At 39.5% G+C, this 19,528-nt stretch overlaps 1 protein-coding gene across 1 annotated transcript in view; it reads right to left on the reverse strand.

Moving 5' to 3' along the window:
- Positions 1 to 19,528, reverse strand: part of LOC122555982 (eukaryotic translation initiation factor 4 gamma 1-like) — a 110,794-nt gene that overhangs the window by 35,658 nt on the left and 55,608 nt on the right. The window contains 5 exon segments of the mRNA XM_043702322.1: positions 2,096 to 2,269; positions 3,908 to 4,024; positions 5,850 to 5,983; positions 11,630 to 11,822; positions 17,687 to 17,778. Of these exon segments, the coding sequence (XP_043558257.1) occupies positions 2,096 to 2,269; positions 3,908 to 4,024; positions 5,850 to 5,983; positions 11,630 to 11,822; positions 17,687 to 17,778 (710 nt within the window).

Below are 19,528 nucleotides of genomic sequence, written 5' to 3' on the forward strand. Positions count from 1 at the left end.
GCATTTATTCTGAACTGTCCGTCAACTCACCTACCCTTTATTTGAATCCGTGCCGCACTTGAAAAACAGCCATATGCTTAAATTAATTTCACTACTGTTATTTAGTTCTTGCTATTAATTTCTGCTGCACTCTTCTGCATGTTTCCACCCCTTTCCATTATACTTTGATTATTGCTCACCTTCCCACTACTCTGCATCTTTGTTCTCTTGCTTAATTTTGATTTTTAAAAATATATTTCCCTTCAACTGAACCTCCCTCTCTAATTAATTAAAAGCTCCATCCACAACCTTTGATACATGATTCACCATGACACTGGCCCCAGCATTGTTAAAATGAGGGCTTCCTCAGTCGGACCTCTCTCATCCCCAATAGTACAAGTGCCCCATCAGTCAGAACCCATTTCTCCCATAATCTTTGGCTAAGGCAGTTACTTCACTGCTCTTACTTACCTTACGCTAATTTGCATGTGGCTCAGGTAATAATCCAGAGATTACTATGGTTTTGCTGTTTAATTTAGACTGAGCTGCTCATAATGCCTCAGCAGAACCTCTTTCCTAGTGCTATCTATATTGTTGATACCTACATGAACCACAAATAGATTCTTCCCTTCCCACTCCAATTTGCTCTCCAACCCAGAAGAGATGACTGAACCTTAGCACCAGGTAGGCAACAGCCTTCAGGACTCCGACTTGATACACAAAACAGCATCTATTACCCCGTTGTCCCCACTATTCCTATATTTCTTGTTTCTCTGGCCAACTAATGGTGCTCTTGAACATGGCCCTATGATCAGTTTGCTCTCCTCCCTATAGTCTGTGCTCTCATCTCAATTTAAATCACTTGCCAAACTAAAAAAAAAAGACCCAGAAGAAATACCCATCAATCACTTGTTTTCCTGTGATATCACACTTTGGCTTTCCAACAGTAGTAATAGACTGAATTGGCTCTTAGATGCTGTATATATATCCCCTGCTAGGACTACCCATTTCAGCAGAGGCTCTACTTTTTTTAAATGAAGCTGCTGTTGCTTCTCTCTCCCATGCCTTGAAAAGCTGCCACTCTGTTCCAGATACACAAGGTCTTCCTCTCTTCCATATCTTTAGATGCCGGTTACGCTCCTCCTCTTTCCTACTCCAAATCGCCCTGTTTATTATTAGATGCTGCTCCAAACATTTGGCCAGCCTTTTATTCCCATTTTGTTCAAACATTTAGGTCATTTCACCTCCATGGTTCATTAAGATGGGATGTTCTGAATTTTCCCTTCAAAAGGAATGTGCCCACTTTGTACTTGTGCTGTATCACGCCCCTGAAAGCCCTCCTTTATTCATTACTTTTTTCCCTGCAATCACAGATTCAATCAACTTGTGCTAGGTATTTTCTTCAAAAAAAAAAATCACTGAACTCAGCTACAAGATCATTTGTAAATTTACGTTTTCTGATTTAGTTCCAAAATTTCTTTACACTGGATTATGGGAGTGTCACTAACTTATATCACTTATGATAATCCATCATAACTTGCCTACTTAATTTCTCAGATCCAACACTGTCATGTTCCTTGTTCAATTGGAGACGTACTGAACACTAACATATGCACATATCAAAACTTGTTCCATATACTTACTGCTATTCTGTGTTACTGCACCATATACGTTCTATCTTTTTTGAAAAGCATGGAAATTTGATGACATGACCAGACTCACTCAAATACAAAATAACCAATAAGTTATGCTTTCCAGTAAGCCATTTTGTGAAACAAAACAAATCAAAAACAAAATAACATCTTACATTTTCAAGTTTGATCAAGACTTGCATTTGAAGTTTTTTTTGAAAAATGAAACTTTACTACTCCTGCCTTTAAAACTGTAAAAATACGCACTAAAATGATCTATAAAAAGATATTTATCTATTGCACAAATTAATAAATTGAGGACTTGGGCCTATGGACAAACACCAATATTTACATCATTAATGTTTTCACCATCTCCTCAGTGGCACTTGAGAATGCAATTTACATTAAAACAGGAACACAAATGTAACTTCCCAAACTTCTATAGCAACATCATCCAATGGCCAAAAATTGCGTCAAATGTTTACCTGAGTTTTTATCATTTCAGGGTCATCCTCCTCAGTTGGTTTTTTTACAGAAGGTTTCCAGGCATGTTCTGCCTTCTTAAGTTGTATGTCATCATTTAGAGAGACAGTTGCAATAATTTTGCGTGGCTCTTTTCTTGGGCCTTGCTGAGATCTTCTTGGACCCACACCTGAAGGCTTTAAAACATTTGAACATGCATACAGTTAGTCTTTCAGGAAAGCATCCTCTTATTTACTATATCCAAAATTCAACATACAAAATTCAAACTACTTCAGAAAAATAAATAGACAATGCTAAATTTGAAGTAAAATTCCAGAACAAAATGATATCAGACTCTGCAGTTATACATTGACTTAAAAAGAGACAACCATTTAAAACCAGGAAAAATGCTCACCAAGTGAGTTGACTGTACTTAAGACTTTCATAAAGTCTTGGCTAATGAAAAGAATCTCACCTTGCCTCCAAGCACTGATTCAGTATTCAGCCCAACAAAGGAAGACAGCCCACAAACAAGCAATTTATAACACAGTAAGTTTGTTTCTAATTTTTGAAATAGAACTCCAAACCAGGTAGCCTTCCAATTTGTAATAAATGGAGTTGACAAGTGAAGACAAATTAAAATAAAAGGGTCAATAGGAACAGCAGAGTTCAACCAGAAATCAAGAAGGGATGACCCTCCAGTATGCATGGTTGGTAAATGTGTCACACTGTCAAATGTTGAAAGATCAAAGAATGGTTGAGGTCTAAAGATGGTTGCATAAATGTTATGGCTATGAAGAAGAGAGTGCAGAAGAGAAAACTGAAGCAGGGAGAGGAAAACAGATTTGTACTCAATGTCAGATAATGGAGGGTAGTGAAAATGCATGTGTATGATTGCATTAGATGTGGAAATACAAAATGTAACGATATGTTTCAGCTTTAAGCCGGGAGATGCATTTAGAGCATCAAACCCCAAGTTTGAAGAAGCTGGGGTAGTTTTTTTTGTGTAAAAGACAAACTTGAATGAAGAATGAGAAGAGGTACTCAAAATCTCAAGGGTAAATAGCAAATAGCAAAGAAAAAAACCAGTCATACTGGTGAAAGAGGGTTGAGAGCAAAGGACAATGATATGAGGTGAACAGCAAAAGAACCAAAGTTAATCTGAGGAAAAACCTTTTAAACTGGCAAATACAATACCAGAATATGAAGGAGAAGCAGAATCAACTCTGGTTTTCAATATGAAAAACCTAGTTTTAAAGAAGTGAAAAAGGACACAGGGATTACAGAAAAAAGATAAAAGAATGGGATTAAAGTTAGCTGCTCTTGCAGAAAGTGTGCTGGATTACCATTTGACTAACCTCCTATGATATAGCCACTGGTTAAATTCTCATTTCAAATTGTCAATTCAAATAGTAGAATTCAGTATTTTGGCAATCTTCACTAAGGTTCTACTTTGAACATCATGTAGTATATACTGTTTTTAGATGTATTACTTGTGACTCTAGCAGGTACAGGCCTTTTCATTTAGAATCAAAAAGAACAATCATGTGAACATGTCCCACTGAACTTCTATTGATTGCATGAATTTGTTTTACGAGAAAGCACAAAACCCAGCAAAAAACAGACATTGTGCTTTTGGTTAAACTATTAGAATACCAATAACCTCATGAATTGTGTTTCACCATTAATACATATATACGCGCCTAGTCAAATGTTTTTGTCACAAGCACTTGATAAATTGTTAGTTGATATTTCAAGGTGATGACTGCTTCAATAACGCACCTTAGAAGAGTCCATCTTTATTACTTGACTGTAATCGCCAAAATTTAACTTACTAGGCCTCTCCCAATTGGCTGTCTTCCTAGATTTGCAAAAGGTGGTGTGAAGTCTGGGCCACAGTTCATTCCAGTCAGTCTGCTTGGGTCAAGGGGACGAAGTGGAGTCTTGTTTGCCTGCAAAATACAGATAAAATTTAAAATCAAAGCACTATATAATGTAAGACTGACTAGTCCCAAATAGAAGATTGAATACACAGTTTAGACCTATCCATAAAAGCTTCAGTTGTGACATTTACATTGTGAATCTTGCTCAGTCTGTAATGCCGACACCATTCTCCTTGCTATGTGCCCGTCAATGCATCAGAGTCTTGTTTTTACTTGTTCTAGGGTTGGAAAGGCCAGCATTTATTGCCCAACTCTAATAACTAAAGTGATGAGCAAACTGCTGTCTGTGCAGCAGCTCAAAAACATCATAATGCTTCACTAAGCCATTTCACAAGTCAGTAAAGATTCAAGCATAATTCTGTTATTCTGGAGTCATATACATGCAAAATAAAAGCAAAATATTGCAAATGCTGAAAACTTGAAAAAATGCTTTAGAAATGTATCAGATCTGGCAGCGAATATGAAGACTGATACAAAGTTAATGTTGCAAGTATTCTGGGGAAAAAAAAAAATCAGACTGAACTCAAATGTTCAGTATCTCCAGCACTATTTTTAGAGCATATTCATCACAAGATTGCAAAGTAATAACGGCAAATCATCTTTGCTGGAATACCAATAAATCAATGCAGTATTTTCATGGTCATCTTTGCTAATATCAACTTTTGGATTTAATAACTGACTTGAATAAAAAATTCAAATTCCTACGGTTTACTAGTGCAGCATCATAACCAGCAAAACCCATCAGATAAAGTCACAGACTATAAAAGGTGGATAGGGCTGAAGGGCGGGATGCAAAATGGATTGGGAGGTGGGACCAGGAGTCACAGAGGGAGGAGTGTGGGAGAGGGAGCGGACAGATGAGTTGGCAGGGAAGGGGAGGGGAGGAGAGATGAGGAAGGGAGGAAAGACTGGACTGAATGGCCATACTCAAATCGGACAGCAGTTTGAAACATCACATATGCATGACAGACCAAATAGCATATTCTATTCGGTGAGGAATTATGGAACGTTCACAGCACCAAAGCAAGTCATTTAGCCTGACAGTTAGGGTCACCCTAATGTTTCAGCTTTACACAAGTCTCTTACACTGTTCTTCATTTAATGCCATCAACACATCTTCCTTTAAATCTCATGTTTTAACTAAAGTTCCTTCAAGTACAGCTGCTCCTACCATCATTCACTTTGGTAGGAGTTTCACATTCTAAATAGTCTCTAAATAACGATATTTCTTCCAAATATCCTGTAGGAATTACAAGTGACGTTCCTAATTCTATGGCTGTCTCAACACCACTATTGCATCTATTCAATCAAATCTTATAACCTCCATCAGAGGCCCCTTCAGTCACTTATTTTAAGACTGGCTCCAGAAACGGGAGGGTATACCTTCCTATGATGTGGCTGGCTGGAATTAGATAACATCTTCATAACAACAAACCCATCAAGAACACGGTCAGTTTTAATTTCGTTTAATTTATGAAAACCTTTTATATTCTTTTGTCTGGTTTCTGATGTCAGAGTGAAATCCCAGAACTTAAAAATGCTTCCAAACTCCAAGAGCAAAATATTTTGGATTCTGAAAACTTGAAATTACGAACAGCAAATGCAAGACAAAAGAGTCAGATCAGATAGCATCAGACTAGTATTAAAATTTCCAGGTTGATGACCTGTTGTCAGAACTCAGTCCTAAAATAAAAATAAATCAACTTTATGTTCCCACAGAGGCCGCACGTGATCTGCTTGGTACTTCTTTCATTTTCTGTTTTTAAAATTTCAGATTGTCATTTTAAAATATTTAATAGAAAACAGTCATGTAATCAAGAAATGCACTGCATACCTTATCCAACACAACATCACTAATAGCAGGCAGGCCTTCAGGTTTCTGCATGCTGGCAAAGATGAATTGGAACCCCAAGAGAAATTCGCGGTCGTATTTCTTCTTGTCTTCAGGATTAAGTGGTTTCCAATTCTCTAATGGGACAAATAACAATTAATGTAATAAATAAAATTAGTTAAAAATAAATTTTACATACACATTATATAACTATCAGGTATTTAATTAATAGCATGCTGTCCAATCCTGTATCTTTTCGAGTAGAAACAGAATTTAAAAAGGGAAACCATGAAAAGAACATCCTAAAATCACCTTTCACTCTCCCAATCAACTTTCAGAGGCTGATCGTGTTCACAACTTTGGTAATGAAACTTAAGCAGTAATGAGTACCCAGCCATTACACCAGATGTGTCTACATTTACCCACAAAACATTGCTCTCCATAGCCCCTGTTTCTGTTCACATGCTGTTAAAACATTCTTCCATGTCTGTGTTACCATTACACCTGATTACATCCAGCATTATCCTGGTCAAGCTCTATCTCCTATTCTTATATAAGCTTGAGCTCATCCAACGTTGTTGCTTAAATTCTAAACCTGACTAAATCAATTTGATTCTTGAGCTAAGTGAACAAAATAACTCCATTAAAACTCTTGGAGTATATAAATATTCCTGTGGCTTTTTCCCTCTTTAATATCTGCAGACATTCAAACATATTCCACCAGTTCTAGTTCCTTGCAGCTTTCCTATTTCAATCATTCCACCATTGACAACCATGTTGAAACATGACTAATGCCCCAAGCTCAAATACCCATCTTCGCTCCTTCCAAAAAAATCTACAAGTCAAATGGTGACCAAGAAATAACTGATGTAAAATCCCATCTGGTTCACTAATATCCTTAGGTAAGGAGATCTGCCATTCTTACCTGGTCTGTCAACATCGGACTCCAGAGTCACAGCAACTCTGAACTGCTCTCCGAAATAGGGGCTGACAAGCTACTCAAATGTACAGATGGCTCAAGGTCTCAAAACGAATAACGCCTGACTTTGATCGGGGCATTGCAACATTAGCAAATTCAGCCTTATTGATGTTGCCTTCCCACATACCAATTCGTTGTGATCCAGGTAGGCCTTGTCCAGATAGTGATTAATTGCCATTTAATATCATACTCTTTCCAGCTGCCTGTCTGTGGGAACTTAACTTGCACTTGGCTATTCAGCTAGTTATAAACACCAACTTCTTCAGCAAGGATAACATAATCAAGCTTGTGGACCTATTCCATACCACCCACTTCACTTTCAATAACAAAACCTACAGACAAACCAACGTAATACCCATGGGATCTCCGATATCAGGGTTCTTAGCACAGGCAGTAATGCAGAAACTCAAACAAACAGCTGTGCCAACCATCCAACCCAAACTTTGGGTCCACTACGTGGATAACACCTTTGTCATCACTAAATGGAACAAATTAGAGGAAACCTTCAAGACCATCAATAATACCCTTACTGGCATAAAATTCACTAAAGAGGAGGAATACAACAACAAACTGCCATTCCAAGATGTCACAGTAGAGCAAACAGTCAATGGAGAACTTCAAACCAGCGTCTACAGGGAAAACAAAACACACATGGACCGAATACCGTAGAAGCAATCATCCCAACATCCACACAAACAAAGCTGCTTTAGAACATTATTTCAATGAGCCACCACACACTGCAGGGGAACTACAAAGAGCAGAGGAAAATCACCTATACAGCGTATTCAAAAAGAACGGGTATCCAATGAACAAAGTCCACCAATCTCTCAACAACAAACCCAAAACAGCAGACAAAACTCACCCAGAAACCCTAGCCACTATCCCCTACAAAGACATCTCAGAAATGACTGCCAGACTACTCTCTTGGCATCATGGTAGCCTACAAACCCACCAATAGGAAACAGCAGCTAATGAACTTGAAAGGACCTGACACAGACACGAAGCAAAATGAATGTCATTTACAAAATACCTTGCAAGAACTGTAACAAACACCACATTGGACAGACAGGCAGAAAACTAGCTACCAGGATACATGATCAACTAACCACCAAAAGACATGACCCACTCTCACTAGTATCCGTACATACAGAGAAGGAAGGACGCCACTTTGAATGGAACAACACATGCATCCTAGGAGAAGCCAAACAGAGACACGCACGAGAATTCCTAGAAGCATGCATTCCAACTGGAACTCTTATCAACAGACACACTGACTTGGATCCCATCTACAACCCTTTGAGAAGAACAGGAAATGACAACATAGGAAGTGACATCATCAACCCAAGGAAACCTAAACAAATAGAAAGTGGGCCATAACACCAGCACTTTGTCAGAGGCTCATTTATAAGGTAACCTAGTGTGGCGCTGAAATGTCTGAAAATAAACCTTCCAGCTCAGCGAGCAAACTTGCATCCAGTATGATATCAGATCCATGCACAACCTGTCGATACTGAAGCAGTCTACATCAAATGCAGCAAGGCCGAGACAATATTCAGGTCTGGCTGACAATTGGTAACACATTCACACCACACAACTTCCAGACAATGACCATCTCTAAGAGAGTATCTAACTGTCACCACATGCCATCCAGTGGGGCATTCAGCAAGGTAATACGTTATCAATATCCTGGAGTTGTCATTGGCCAAAAATTAATACTCTGACCAATAACCAATTTGAGTACAGGAGTTGGGAGGTCATGTTGCGCCTGTACAGGACATTGGTTGGGCTACTTTTGGAATACTGTGTGCAATTCTGGTCTCCCTCCTTTAGGGAGGATGTTGTGAAACTTGGAAGGGTTCAGAAAAGATTTGCAAGGATGTTGCCAGAGTTGGAGGGTTTGAGCTGTAGGGAGAGGCTGAAGAGGCTGCTGGGGCTGTTTTCCCCAGAGCATCAGAGGCTGAGGGGTGACTTTACAGATGTTGATAAAATCATTACGGACGTAGATAGGGCAAATTGACAAGGTCTTTTCCCTGGGGTGGGGGAGTGCAGAACGAGATGGCATAAGTTTAGGGTGAGAGGGGAAATATTTAAAAGGGACCCAAGGGGCAACATTTTCACACAAAGGGTGGTGCGTGTATGGAATGAGCTGCCAGTAGTAGTGTTGGAGGCTGGGACACTTACTACATTTAAAAGGCATCAGGATGGGTATATGAATAGGAAGGGTTTAGAGGGATATTGGGCCAAGTGCTGGCAAATGGGACTAGATTAATTTAGGATATCTGGTCGGCATGGACAAGTTGGACCAAAGGGTCTGTTTCCATGCTATACATCTCTATGAATCTATGGAATAACCATACTATAGCTAAATGAGATAGTCAGAGGTTAGGCATCCTGCAGTGACTCATCCCGATTCCCCAAAGTCTGTCCACCCAAGGCCCGAGTCAGGAGTACTCAGGAATACTCTCACTTGCCTTGATAAGTACATTCCAATAACACTCAAGCAGCTTGAAACCATCCAGAACCAAGCAAATTGATTGGCAGCACATTCACTCCCTTTACCTCATATGTTCAGTAGCAGCTGTGACTACCATCTACTCAATGATGCAGTACATAAATTCACCATTACTCCTGACAGAACCTTTCAAACCAAAGAACCATTCCAACCAGAAGTACAACAACATCATGAAGGAAAAGCCAACACCTACAAATTCCTCTCCAAGCGACATACTATCCTGACTTGGAAATATGTTGCCATTCTATACAGTCTCAGGATCAAAATCTTGGAACGCCCTCCCTACCAGCCTTGTGGCTGTACATATGCAAAATGAACTGCAGTGGTTTAAGGTGACAGCTCATCACTACCATCAAACACAATTAGGTATACGCAATAATCAGTCCAGCCAGCAAAGGCCAGATCACGTGAATGAATTCAAAAAGACTTGTGGCTTGCTACCAAATTTGATTTGACAATGTTTCTGTGGCATACCCTGAAAACCAGAAATGGCAGCAAATAAACCTACATTGATGAAAGGTTTGTTGAAGTGTTGCTGGTTCTGAAACTAATAAAATAGGCAACTCCAAACTTATATTAATACGTCCAACCAGTGCTGAGTGATGACACTCAAAGCTGTTGTACATTTAAATGAAATCGTTGAATAGCAAATATTCAACCACTATACCAAAGATGAAAGGTTTAGTTTAGTGAACAAACAAATCTCAGGAACAAAGTAAACATTAAACAATTTGAAATCAGCTAGGGTATCAATTCACTAGACATTAAGTTTGAAAGTCAGTTTAGAGTCAAAAACGATTGGATTTAACTTAAGCCATTAGCTGAGATGAGTGATTTGAAAGAACAAAGCAAAAAGCTGCTGATGAAATGGAGCAGAATTATTTCAGATTCTCATTAAACTATAAAAAAAAATTCCAGTTCAAAAAGACCTCAGACTTCAGCAGGACAATAAGACAAGAAAGCAGAGATTGTAGGTCACTTCAAAGCTACACCTTAAACAAAGCAGTCTTCAAAGGCTTTCAGTGATCATTGTCTATACCGCCACAGAAGGCTAACATGCACCTCAAGATCATTTGGTCATGTCGGATTTATATAGAGTGCCTAGAACTCTGGCCCTTTTGAGAAGTCACACAATGTTAGAATACAGCAAAGGCAGATTCAGTACATATTACATTACATTACAGTGTGGAAACAGGCCCTTCGGCCCAACAAGTCCACACCGACCCGCCGAAGCGCAACCCACCCATACCCCTACATTTACCCCTTACCTAACACTATGGGCAATTTAGCATGGCCAATTCACCTGACCTGCACATCTTTGGACTGTGGGAGGAAACCGGAGCACCCGGAGGAAACCCATGCAGACACGGGGAGAACGTGCAAACTCCACACAGTCAGTCGCCTGAGGCAGGAATTGAACCCGGGTCTCTGGCGCTGTGAGGCAACAGTGCTAACCACTGTGCCACCGTGCCACCCCACTTAAGATTCATGGAAATATTACAATTAATCTGTGTGCAACCAACTTAAGTGCAAGTGGAAAATTTAAAGTTCCTAAACAACAAGATCAAAACTTTTACAACAGTGAATAACTATCCCAGAAACAAATATAAACCTGGGCAGTAAACAGCATACCAAGGCACACAAAACTTTAACAGAAAAAAATTGAACATTAACAGTGGAGAGAAAAAAAATCATAGGTTCCACAGTATATGTTAAGGACACAATTTCGAAGTCATAATCCCAAGAGTTTCTCTTCTCTAAACAGATGCTCCACTATCCACTCTAAAATTAAATCAGATATTTTCTACCTGTTCATCGAAATGAATAAATGAGAACTTGAAATTTTTCTTGAAAACTTTAGTACTAAAAAAATTAGAAACGAAAAGACACGCGATAGCACTTTCAGACATACTTGTAACATTTTCAGCAAATGTTTGGCTACCTACAACTACTTCAATTTATCACCAACTTATAGCCTGTGACAAATAAGAAGACAGATAAGTTACTGTTTCAGAACTACAACAATATAGACTGCAGTATTAGAAAAACAGATTTTAATTGAACTATGATGCGTATACAATGATGAAAACATTGGAAGAGATCTGGGTTTATTATACTGTTCAAACAATCCCAATATCTCTCTGCACCAGAATCTTTAATACAATTAAAATTATTTCCCTTCAGATAGTTTCATACAACTGGAAGTTCTATATGTTTTGTAATATTAACATCAGTCTTCTGGATTTACAATTGTTTCAGGTTTAGAATCTTCAAATTATGCTGCCAACATACCTTCCTTATATTGATATTTTTGATCTAACAATTTGATTCCATCTGGCTTGATGTTCTCTACATCTTGCTTGTCTTCCTTTTCTTCCCATGTTTCCTCTGGCTCGTCACGGGTGGAAGCAATTGTTTCAGTCACTTCAACAGATACAGCAGCAGGCTGGGCATCAGACTCTGCTACAGGTTCTTTTACTTGAGACTACAGAAAAATAACTTATTTTGAATATGCAAATCCTAATTTATAGCTTCAAATCATTTTGAATTACTACTGGCATTATTTAAAAGAGATGTCTAAATCTCTGAAAGCATGCTTTTGGGACATGTCATTAATAGTTCATCATTTGGCCAACACCAAATTTGATTGGTGCATGGGGTCTTCTGTGAACATATCCTGGCTATTATTGAAACCAAGGGTTACTTACAGATTTGTGTCACATTTGTGATAGTATTGTATCAGAGCAGTAATGGGAAGGTAGGCAACAAAAGGCTGCTTTCCAACTGTGCGAATATTAGAAATACAAAACACCTTGCCATGCTACAAACAAGAAGTCAATTGGAAAGTTATTCGAAATTATTTTGCCAAAATTAGAAACTTAAAGTAACAAGTAAATGTTTTGCCTCCTACTGCAAAAGACAAAATTACCTCCTAGAACTAGGAGAAACTGAGATATGGTAGAGAAAGAGGATTCTTACAGCAATGCATCATCACCATTGATGACTTAATTTTTAATAGCGCTTTTGTTTGAAATCTATAAATATTATTCAAAAAAGCACCGAATAGAACAATAGTTTTATAGAGTTTTGGGAACAATAGTTTTATTAAATGGCTTTTTTTAAAAGGCAATTTTCATCAATGTGAAAATAAGTTGCTTTCCAACTGAAATTTCTTGCTGATCAGGAAGAATAGAACCAAGGGTCAATATGGGCAGTGTTCCACAGCTGGAACTGGCAATACCACTTTGAAGCAAGGAAAGCATCAAGGGTCAGATTATGTTAAAAGGGGAAGCATGGTACAAACAGACCTTAACTCATGATGCCAAAAACTCATGTTAATTTATTCAGCTTTTAAAGTAATTTTTCTTGTATTCACTATTTCTTAGTACATTGTGCAGCCTATCAAACTTATCCCACATAAAAAAGTCAGAATAATTACAGCACAATAGGCAGACAGCATTGATTCATTTGCTCTATTTCAATAACCATAAATACATGTTTCATTCAACAGCATATCCCATTTTCTTTTATAATCACAGACTGTCTCAGCTTCCAACACCACACTAGGATACTTTCCCAGGCAAGTACCACTATGTAAAAAGGTTGTTCCTTATGACCACACATAGGTCTTTGCAAATCTTCAATCTGTTTTCCCTTAATTTTTGTATGATTAATCAATCGGAACAACTGTCCTTTGTCTATTTATATTTATAAGGCACCTCAAATAGTTTAGATAAATGTGACAAAAATCCAATATTCACAATATGTGCAAAATACAAATGCTACCAACTTCCCTCGTGGGAGCAGCGGCCTTCATTTCTGCATCAGGAGCGGCAAGAGCGAAAACAGAGGGCTGTCAGGAAGGTAAATTCTCCATTTTACGAGTGCAGAGGTTTCTGGGACTTTTTTTTTCTCTACAGGCATCTAAGTTGACTATTTGCTACACCCAAGACCATACACACCTGTAGGGCTTCCCACCCACCAATCTACTCTAATATCACATCACTAGAGGGAAACGAAGTAACCTTTTCTTTTCTCTTTTGTTTCTTAGTAAGATAAGTTAGCAGGAATGGCAGTGCAATGTTCCTCCTGTGGGATGTTTGAGGGGAGGGACACCATTAGCGGCCCAGCTGAGTACACCTGCAGGAACTGCACCCAATTCCAACTCCTTGAAGACCATATTAGGAACTGGACCTCGAACTGGATGAACACAGGATCATTCAGGAGGCAGAGACAGTTATAGATGAAAGCTACAGGGAGCTAGTTACTCTTAGAAATGAAGATACTTGGGTGACTGTTAGAAAGTGTAAGCCATAGTCTGTACAGGGAGCCCCTATGGCTTTTCCCCTGTATTACAAGTATAGCATGTTGGGCATTGTTTGGTGGTGGCGGCGAGATGGGAATGTAAGGCAGAAACTCGAGGAGTAGGGTGGAAGCTTACAGGTAGAACAAACAATACTTGTTATCTCTGGTTTGTCACCCGTGCTACATGCTAGCAAGGAATAGGGAGAGAGAGCGCGCAGTTGATCACAGCTTACAGGGATGGTGCAGGAGGAGGGATTCAGATACCTGGATCACTGGGGCTTATTCTTGGGCAGGTGGGACCTCTACAAACAGGATTGTCTACACCTGAACCAGAGGGATACAAATATCCTCTCTTTTGTGGTGGTGGGGGAGTAAAATTTGCTAATGTTCTTCAGGAGGGGTTAAACTTATTAAGCAGGGGGATGGGAACCTGAATTGTAGCTCCAATATACAGGAGGTTAAGGGTAGTGAGGTCATGAATAACATTTCAAGGTCGCAGGAGTATACTGGCAGGCAGGAAGGTGGCTTGAAGTGTGTCTGTTTCAACACCAGGTGCATCCGGAATAAGGTGGGTGAACTTGCAGCATGGGTTGGTACGTGGTTCTGCGATGTTGTGGCCATTTCGGAGACATGAATAGAGCAGGGACTAGAATTTTATTGCAGGTTCTGTGTTTAGATGTTCCGGCAATATCAGGAAAGGTGGTGTAAAGAGGGGGGTGTGGCATTGTTAGTCAAGGACTGTATTACGGTGGCAGAAAGATCATTTGATGAGGACTCGTCTACTGGAGGTAGTATGGGTTGAGGATAGAAACAGGCAAGAAGAGGTTTCCCTGTTGGGAGTTTTCTATAGGCCTCCAAAAAGTTCCAGAGATGTAGAGGAAAGGATTGCAAAGATAATTCTGGATAGAAGCAAAAAGTAACAGGGCAGTTGTTACGGGGGACTTTAACTTTCCTAATATCGACTGGAAACACTACAGTTCAAGTACTTTAGATGGGTCAGTTTTTATCCGAAGTGTGGAGGGTTTCCTGACACAGTATGTGTACAGGCCAACAAGAGGTGAGGCTGTATTGGATTTGGTACTGGATAATGAACCAGGTCAGGTGTTAGATTTGGAGGTAGGTGAGCACTTTCATGATAGTGAACACAATTGAGTTACATTTACTGTAGCGATGGAAAAGGATAGGTATATAGTGCAGGGCAAGAGTTATAGCTGGGGGAAACGTAATTATGATGTGATTAGGCGAGATTTAGGATGCATAGGACGAGGAAGGAAACTGCAGGGGATGGGCAAAATTGAAATGTGGAGTGTGTTCAAGGTACAGCTACTGCGTAGCTGTACCTGCCAGGCAGGCAGGAAGTGGTTGAGTGAGGGAACCGTGGTTTACTTAGAGGTTTAATCTCTTGTCAAGAGGAAAAAGGAGGCTCATGTCAAGATGAGACATGAAGGCTCAGCTACGGCGCTTGGGATACACAAGTTAGCCAGCAAGCACCTGAAGAAAGAGCTAAGAACAGCCAGAAGAGGACATGAGAAGTCTGTGTCAGGTAGGATCAAAGAAAACCCTAACGCTTTCTATAATTATGTCAGGAATAAAAGAATGATTAGGGGAAGATTAGGGCCAGTCAAAGATTGTAGTGGGAAGTTCTGCGTGAAGTCCGAGGAGATAGAAGAGGTGCTAAGTGAATTTTTTTTTGTCAGTATTCACACAGGAAAAAGTTAATGCTGTCGAGGAGAATATGGAGATACAGGCTATTAGACAGATGGGACTGAGATTCACAACGAGGAGGGGTTAGCCATTCTGGAAAGTGTAAAATAGATAAATCTCCTGGACTGGATGGGATTTATCCTACGATTCTCTGAGAAGCTAGGGAGAAGATTGCCAAGCCTTTGGCTTTGATCTTTATGTAGTCATTGTCTACAGGAATAGTGCCACGAGACTGGAGCAAATGCTGTCGCCTCAAGAAGGGGAGTAGAGACAACCCTGTAATTATAGACCAGTGAGCCTTACTTTGGAAAGAATTAAACAAGATAGGATTTAAGCATCATGAGATGAATAATTTGATTAGGGATAGTCAACACGGTTTTGTTAAGGGTAGGTCATGCCTCACAAACTTTAGAGTTCTTTGAAAAGCTCACCAAACAAGTGGATGAGGGTAAAGCAGTTTGTGGTGTATATGGATTTCAATAATGTGTTCAATAAGATTCCCCATGGTAGGCTATTGCAGAAAATATGGTGGCATGGGATTGAGGGTGATTTAGCAATTTGGATCAGAAATTGGCTAGCTGAAAGACAACAGAGTGGTGGTTGATGGGAAATCTTCATCCTGGAGTTCAGTTACTAGTAGGGACATAGATAAGCTGCAAAACTGGCTGAGAGGTGGCAAATGAAGTTTAATGCAGAGAACTGAGAGGTGATTCACTTTGGAAGGAGCAACAGGAATACGGAGTACTGGGCAAATAGTAAGATTTATGGAAGTATGGATGAGCAGAGAGATCTCGGTATCACGTGCATAGATCCCGGACATTTGCCACCCAGGTTGATAGGGTTGTTAAGGCGGCATACGGTGTGTTGGCATTTATTGGTAGAGGGGTTGAGTTTCAGAGCCATGAAGTCATGTTGTAGCTGTACAAAACTCTGGTGCAGCAATACTTGGGAATATTGCGTACAGTTCTGTTCGCTGCATTATAGAAAGCATGTGGAAGCATTGGAAAAGGTGCAGAAGCAATTTACCAGGATGTTGCCTGGTACGGAGGGAAGGTCTTACAATGAAAGGCTGAGGACTTGAGTCTGTTTTCGTTAGAGAAAAGGTGGTTAAGAGATAACTTAATACAGGCATACAAGATGATCAGAGGATTAGATAGGGTGGACAGTGAGAGCCTTTTTCCTCAGATGGCGATGGTTAGCATGAGAGGACATAGCTTTAAATTGAGTGGTGATAGATATAGGACAGATTAGATTAGATTAGATTCCCTCCAGTTCGGCCCAACAAGTCCACACCGATCTTCAGAAGAGATTAACCCACCCAGAGCCATTCCCCCTATCCTATATTTACCCCTGACTATGGACAATTTAACATGGCTATTCACCTAACCTGCACATCTTTGGATTGTGGGGAGAAACCCACACAGACATGGGGAAAATGTGCAAACTCCACATAGTCACCTGAGGCTGGAATCAAACCTGGGTCCCGAGCGCTGAGGCAGTGGTGCTAACCACTGAGCCACCGTGCTGCCCCAATGAGGACTATGCACAGTTGACAGGGCTGTTTTTGTGGTTGTCATTTCCATTGCCTAGTTTGATGCCAAGTGGTCTGTCCGATTACATTTCTTTGTTGAGACTTCATTGCAATTGATACAACTGAGTGGCTTGTTAGGCCCTTTTAAAGGGCAATTGAGAGTCAACCACATTTCTATTAGATTAGATTACTTACAGTGTGGAAACAGGCCCTTCGGCCCAACAAGTCCACACCGACCCGCCGAAGCACAACCCACCAAGACCCATTCCCCTACATTTTTCCCTGCACCTAACACTACGGGCAATTTACAACACAACACAACCAGACCTGATGAGGACGGTAGATTTCCTTCTCTGAAGGATATTAGTGAACCAGATGGGTTTTCCTCGGTAATCGACAATGGTCATCATATCTTTACTGAGTTCAAAGTCCATCACCTGCTTTGGTGGGAGTTGAACCCAGATTCCCAGAACATTGTCTCTGTTTCTAGATTTATAGTCGAGCGATAACACCACTTGGCCATGACCTCCCTTAGTGTCAGAGGTGGGTTCTTTACTCAGAGTAGTAAGGGCATGGAACGCCCTGCCTGCAACAGTAGTGAACTTGCCAATATTACGAGCATTTAAAAGGGTCATTGGATAAACATATGGACAATACTGGAAGAGTGTAGGTTAGATGGGTTTTAGATTGTTGCGCAGACCTGTGGAACCATAGAGGGCCTGTACTTCACTGTAATGTTTTACTTTCTAAGTATAGTAAATCAGTAATTCAACCTTGTGCTCAACTGCTTTATAAATCAAATAAAGTACCTCTTTAAAAGCATCTAGAAGATCACCAACTGCTTCTTTCTTATTTAAGTCCTTCAACTTCCTTTTCTTCTTTGGCACAGATACAGCTGCAGCTAAAGGGAAAAATGTTCAGAAATTATCCCATGTGCCATATGATTAATCCTATCGAAAGGCTAACATGGCCAATATCTTTCTTAAGGCAGCAAGTTAACACAATTAAGCTTCCGATCATGAAGCTTCCAAAACTGCAAAAGTGGCTTAAACTTAGAACTGAGCCACTGATGGGGTAAAGGAAAATAAAAATGATACAAGCAAAGGTATTTTTTAAAATAAAATAATATTTTAAAACACTATATATAGCCAGTATTGGCACTTTAAAAGATTTCAGCTAAAATGCAGCACAATCATTTTGTTTGCACTGTTGTAATTTGTGCTGTAAAGCCTGTTCTAGGTTTGGATACCATTTATCCAATCCGCTTTACAATTTCTAGCACTTAAAATCAAGCTCTCCAGCTCATGTCAGAAGACCTGAAAATGTAAATGTGGAAAACAGCTTACTGGTTTAAACATACATGCATAGGTTTGCCTAACAGAAGTCAATTCATAATAATGGCATTCTGAAAACGCCCAGCCATTTACATTTCTCTATAAGCAATAGTGCACAAGTACGTAACAACCATTACACAATTGAAGACATAATTTGCATGAACTGAGATTTTTTTTTTAAAAAAGTAAACAGAGAAAGCCAAAACACTGACTCAAAAGGATAAAGCAGGGTTCTGTAGCGATCTCTCAGTGATCAAAGGGGAGGAAAACTTAGTGAGCTAAGGAGTCACTAATTTAACAAATCACATGCTCATTTAACCGCAAATATGACTGAACCATGGCACATACATGCTCATGAACACAGGAATATACTAAACTATTCAGCTCCTCATGCCCTGCTATTCAATGAGATCAAGGTGGCATGCAACTCAAACTGGATTTACCCATTTTTGACCTATATACGACCTTCACTTGGAAAAATCCATCTCAGTCCCTGTCTTGAAAATTTCAAGTGAGCCAAGAATCCATAGAATTTTGCTGGCGTCCCAGGTTTTCAAAACTGCTTCCACATTTTACTTATAAATGGCCAAATTTAAATTATAAGATTATTGTGAGAAAATAGATAATCTCCACTGATCCCTTCAAATCCTTAAATTTTGAACATCTCAATTAGCTCATCCTCAAATAACTTCACTAAATTCAAGGGATAGTAAGTGCAATGGCCCAATATCATTCTTGCAAATTTGCACTGCACTCTCTCCAAAACTAATGTAGCCTCTGCAATTGGGCATCTGCAACTTCCCAAACCATTTGAAGTTCCTATACCTCTATTTGAGGTTAGAACAAAACTTAATATAACTGAAACTGAACTTTCCACTAATTACATTCCAGTTTCTTTGATATTAAGATCAACGATTATTAAGATCAACGATTATTCATAGCTTTGATTACTTTTTATAGATCGGAAATAGATTTTAGCCATGTGCATATGACATTCAAAGCACTGGACTGTTCAAATAGCTAAGAAAATACCTTTAGCAAATTTAAAACGGATGATCTCCAATATCCCTACCTTAAACCCCATATGTTATAGTTCTATCCACACTTCCAAGTTTCTGCTGCTGCCTGTGCAATTTGGTGTCAAATACTATCTAAATTGGATATGAACAGTTTTATTCAATCGAATTATTGATAAGTATGGGTAAAGGCTGAGACCACAATATTTATCCCTAGAAAAGTGGAAATTGAGAACATTCTCTTTATCTTTGGAAACCTGCCTCCCAAAATCAATCATCGACTCACAGCATAACGTTACCA

This window comes from Chiloscyllium plagiosum, chromosome 13, assembly GCF_004010195.1.
Source record: "Chiloscyllium plagiosum isolate BGI_BamShark_2017 chromosome 13, ASM401019v2, whole genome shotgun sequence".
NCBI classification, from domain to species: Eukaryota; Metazoa; Chordata; class Chondrichthyes; order Orectolobiformes; family Hemiscylliidae; genus Chiloscyllium; species Chiloscyllium plagiosum.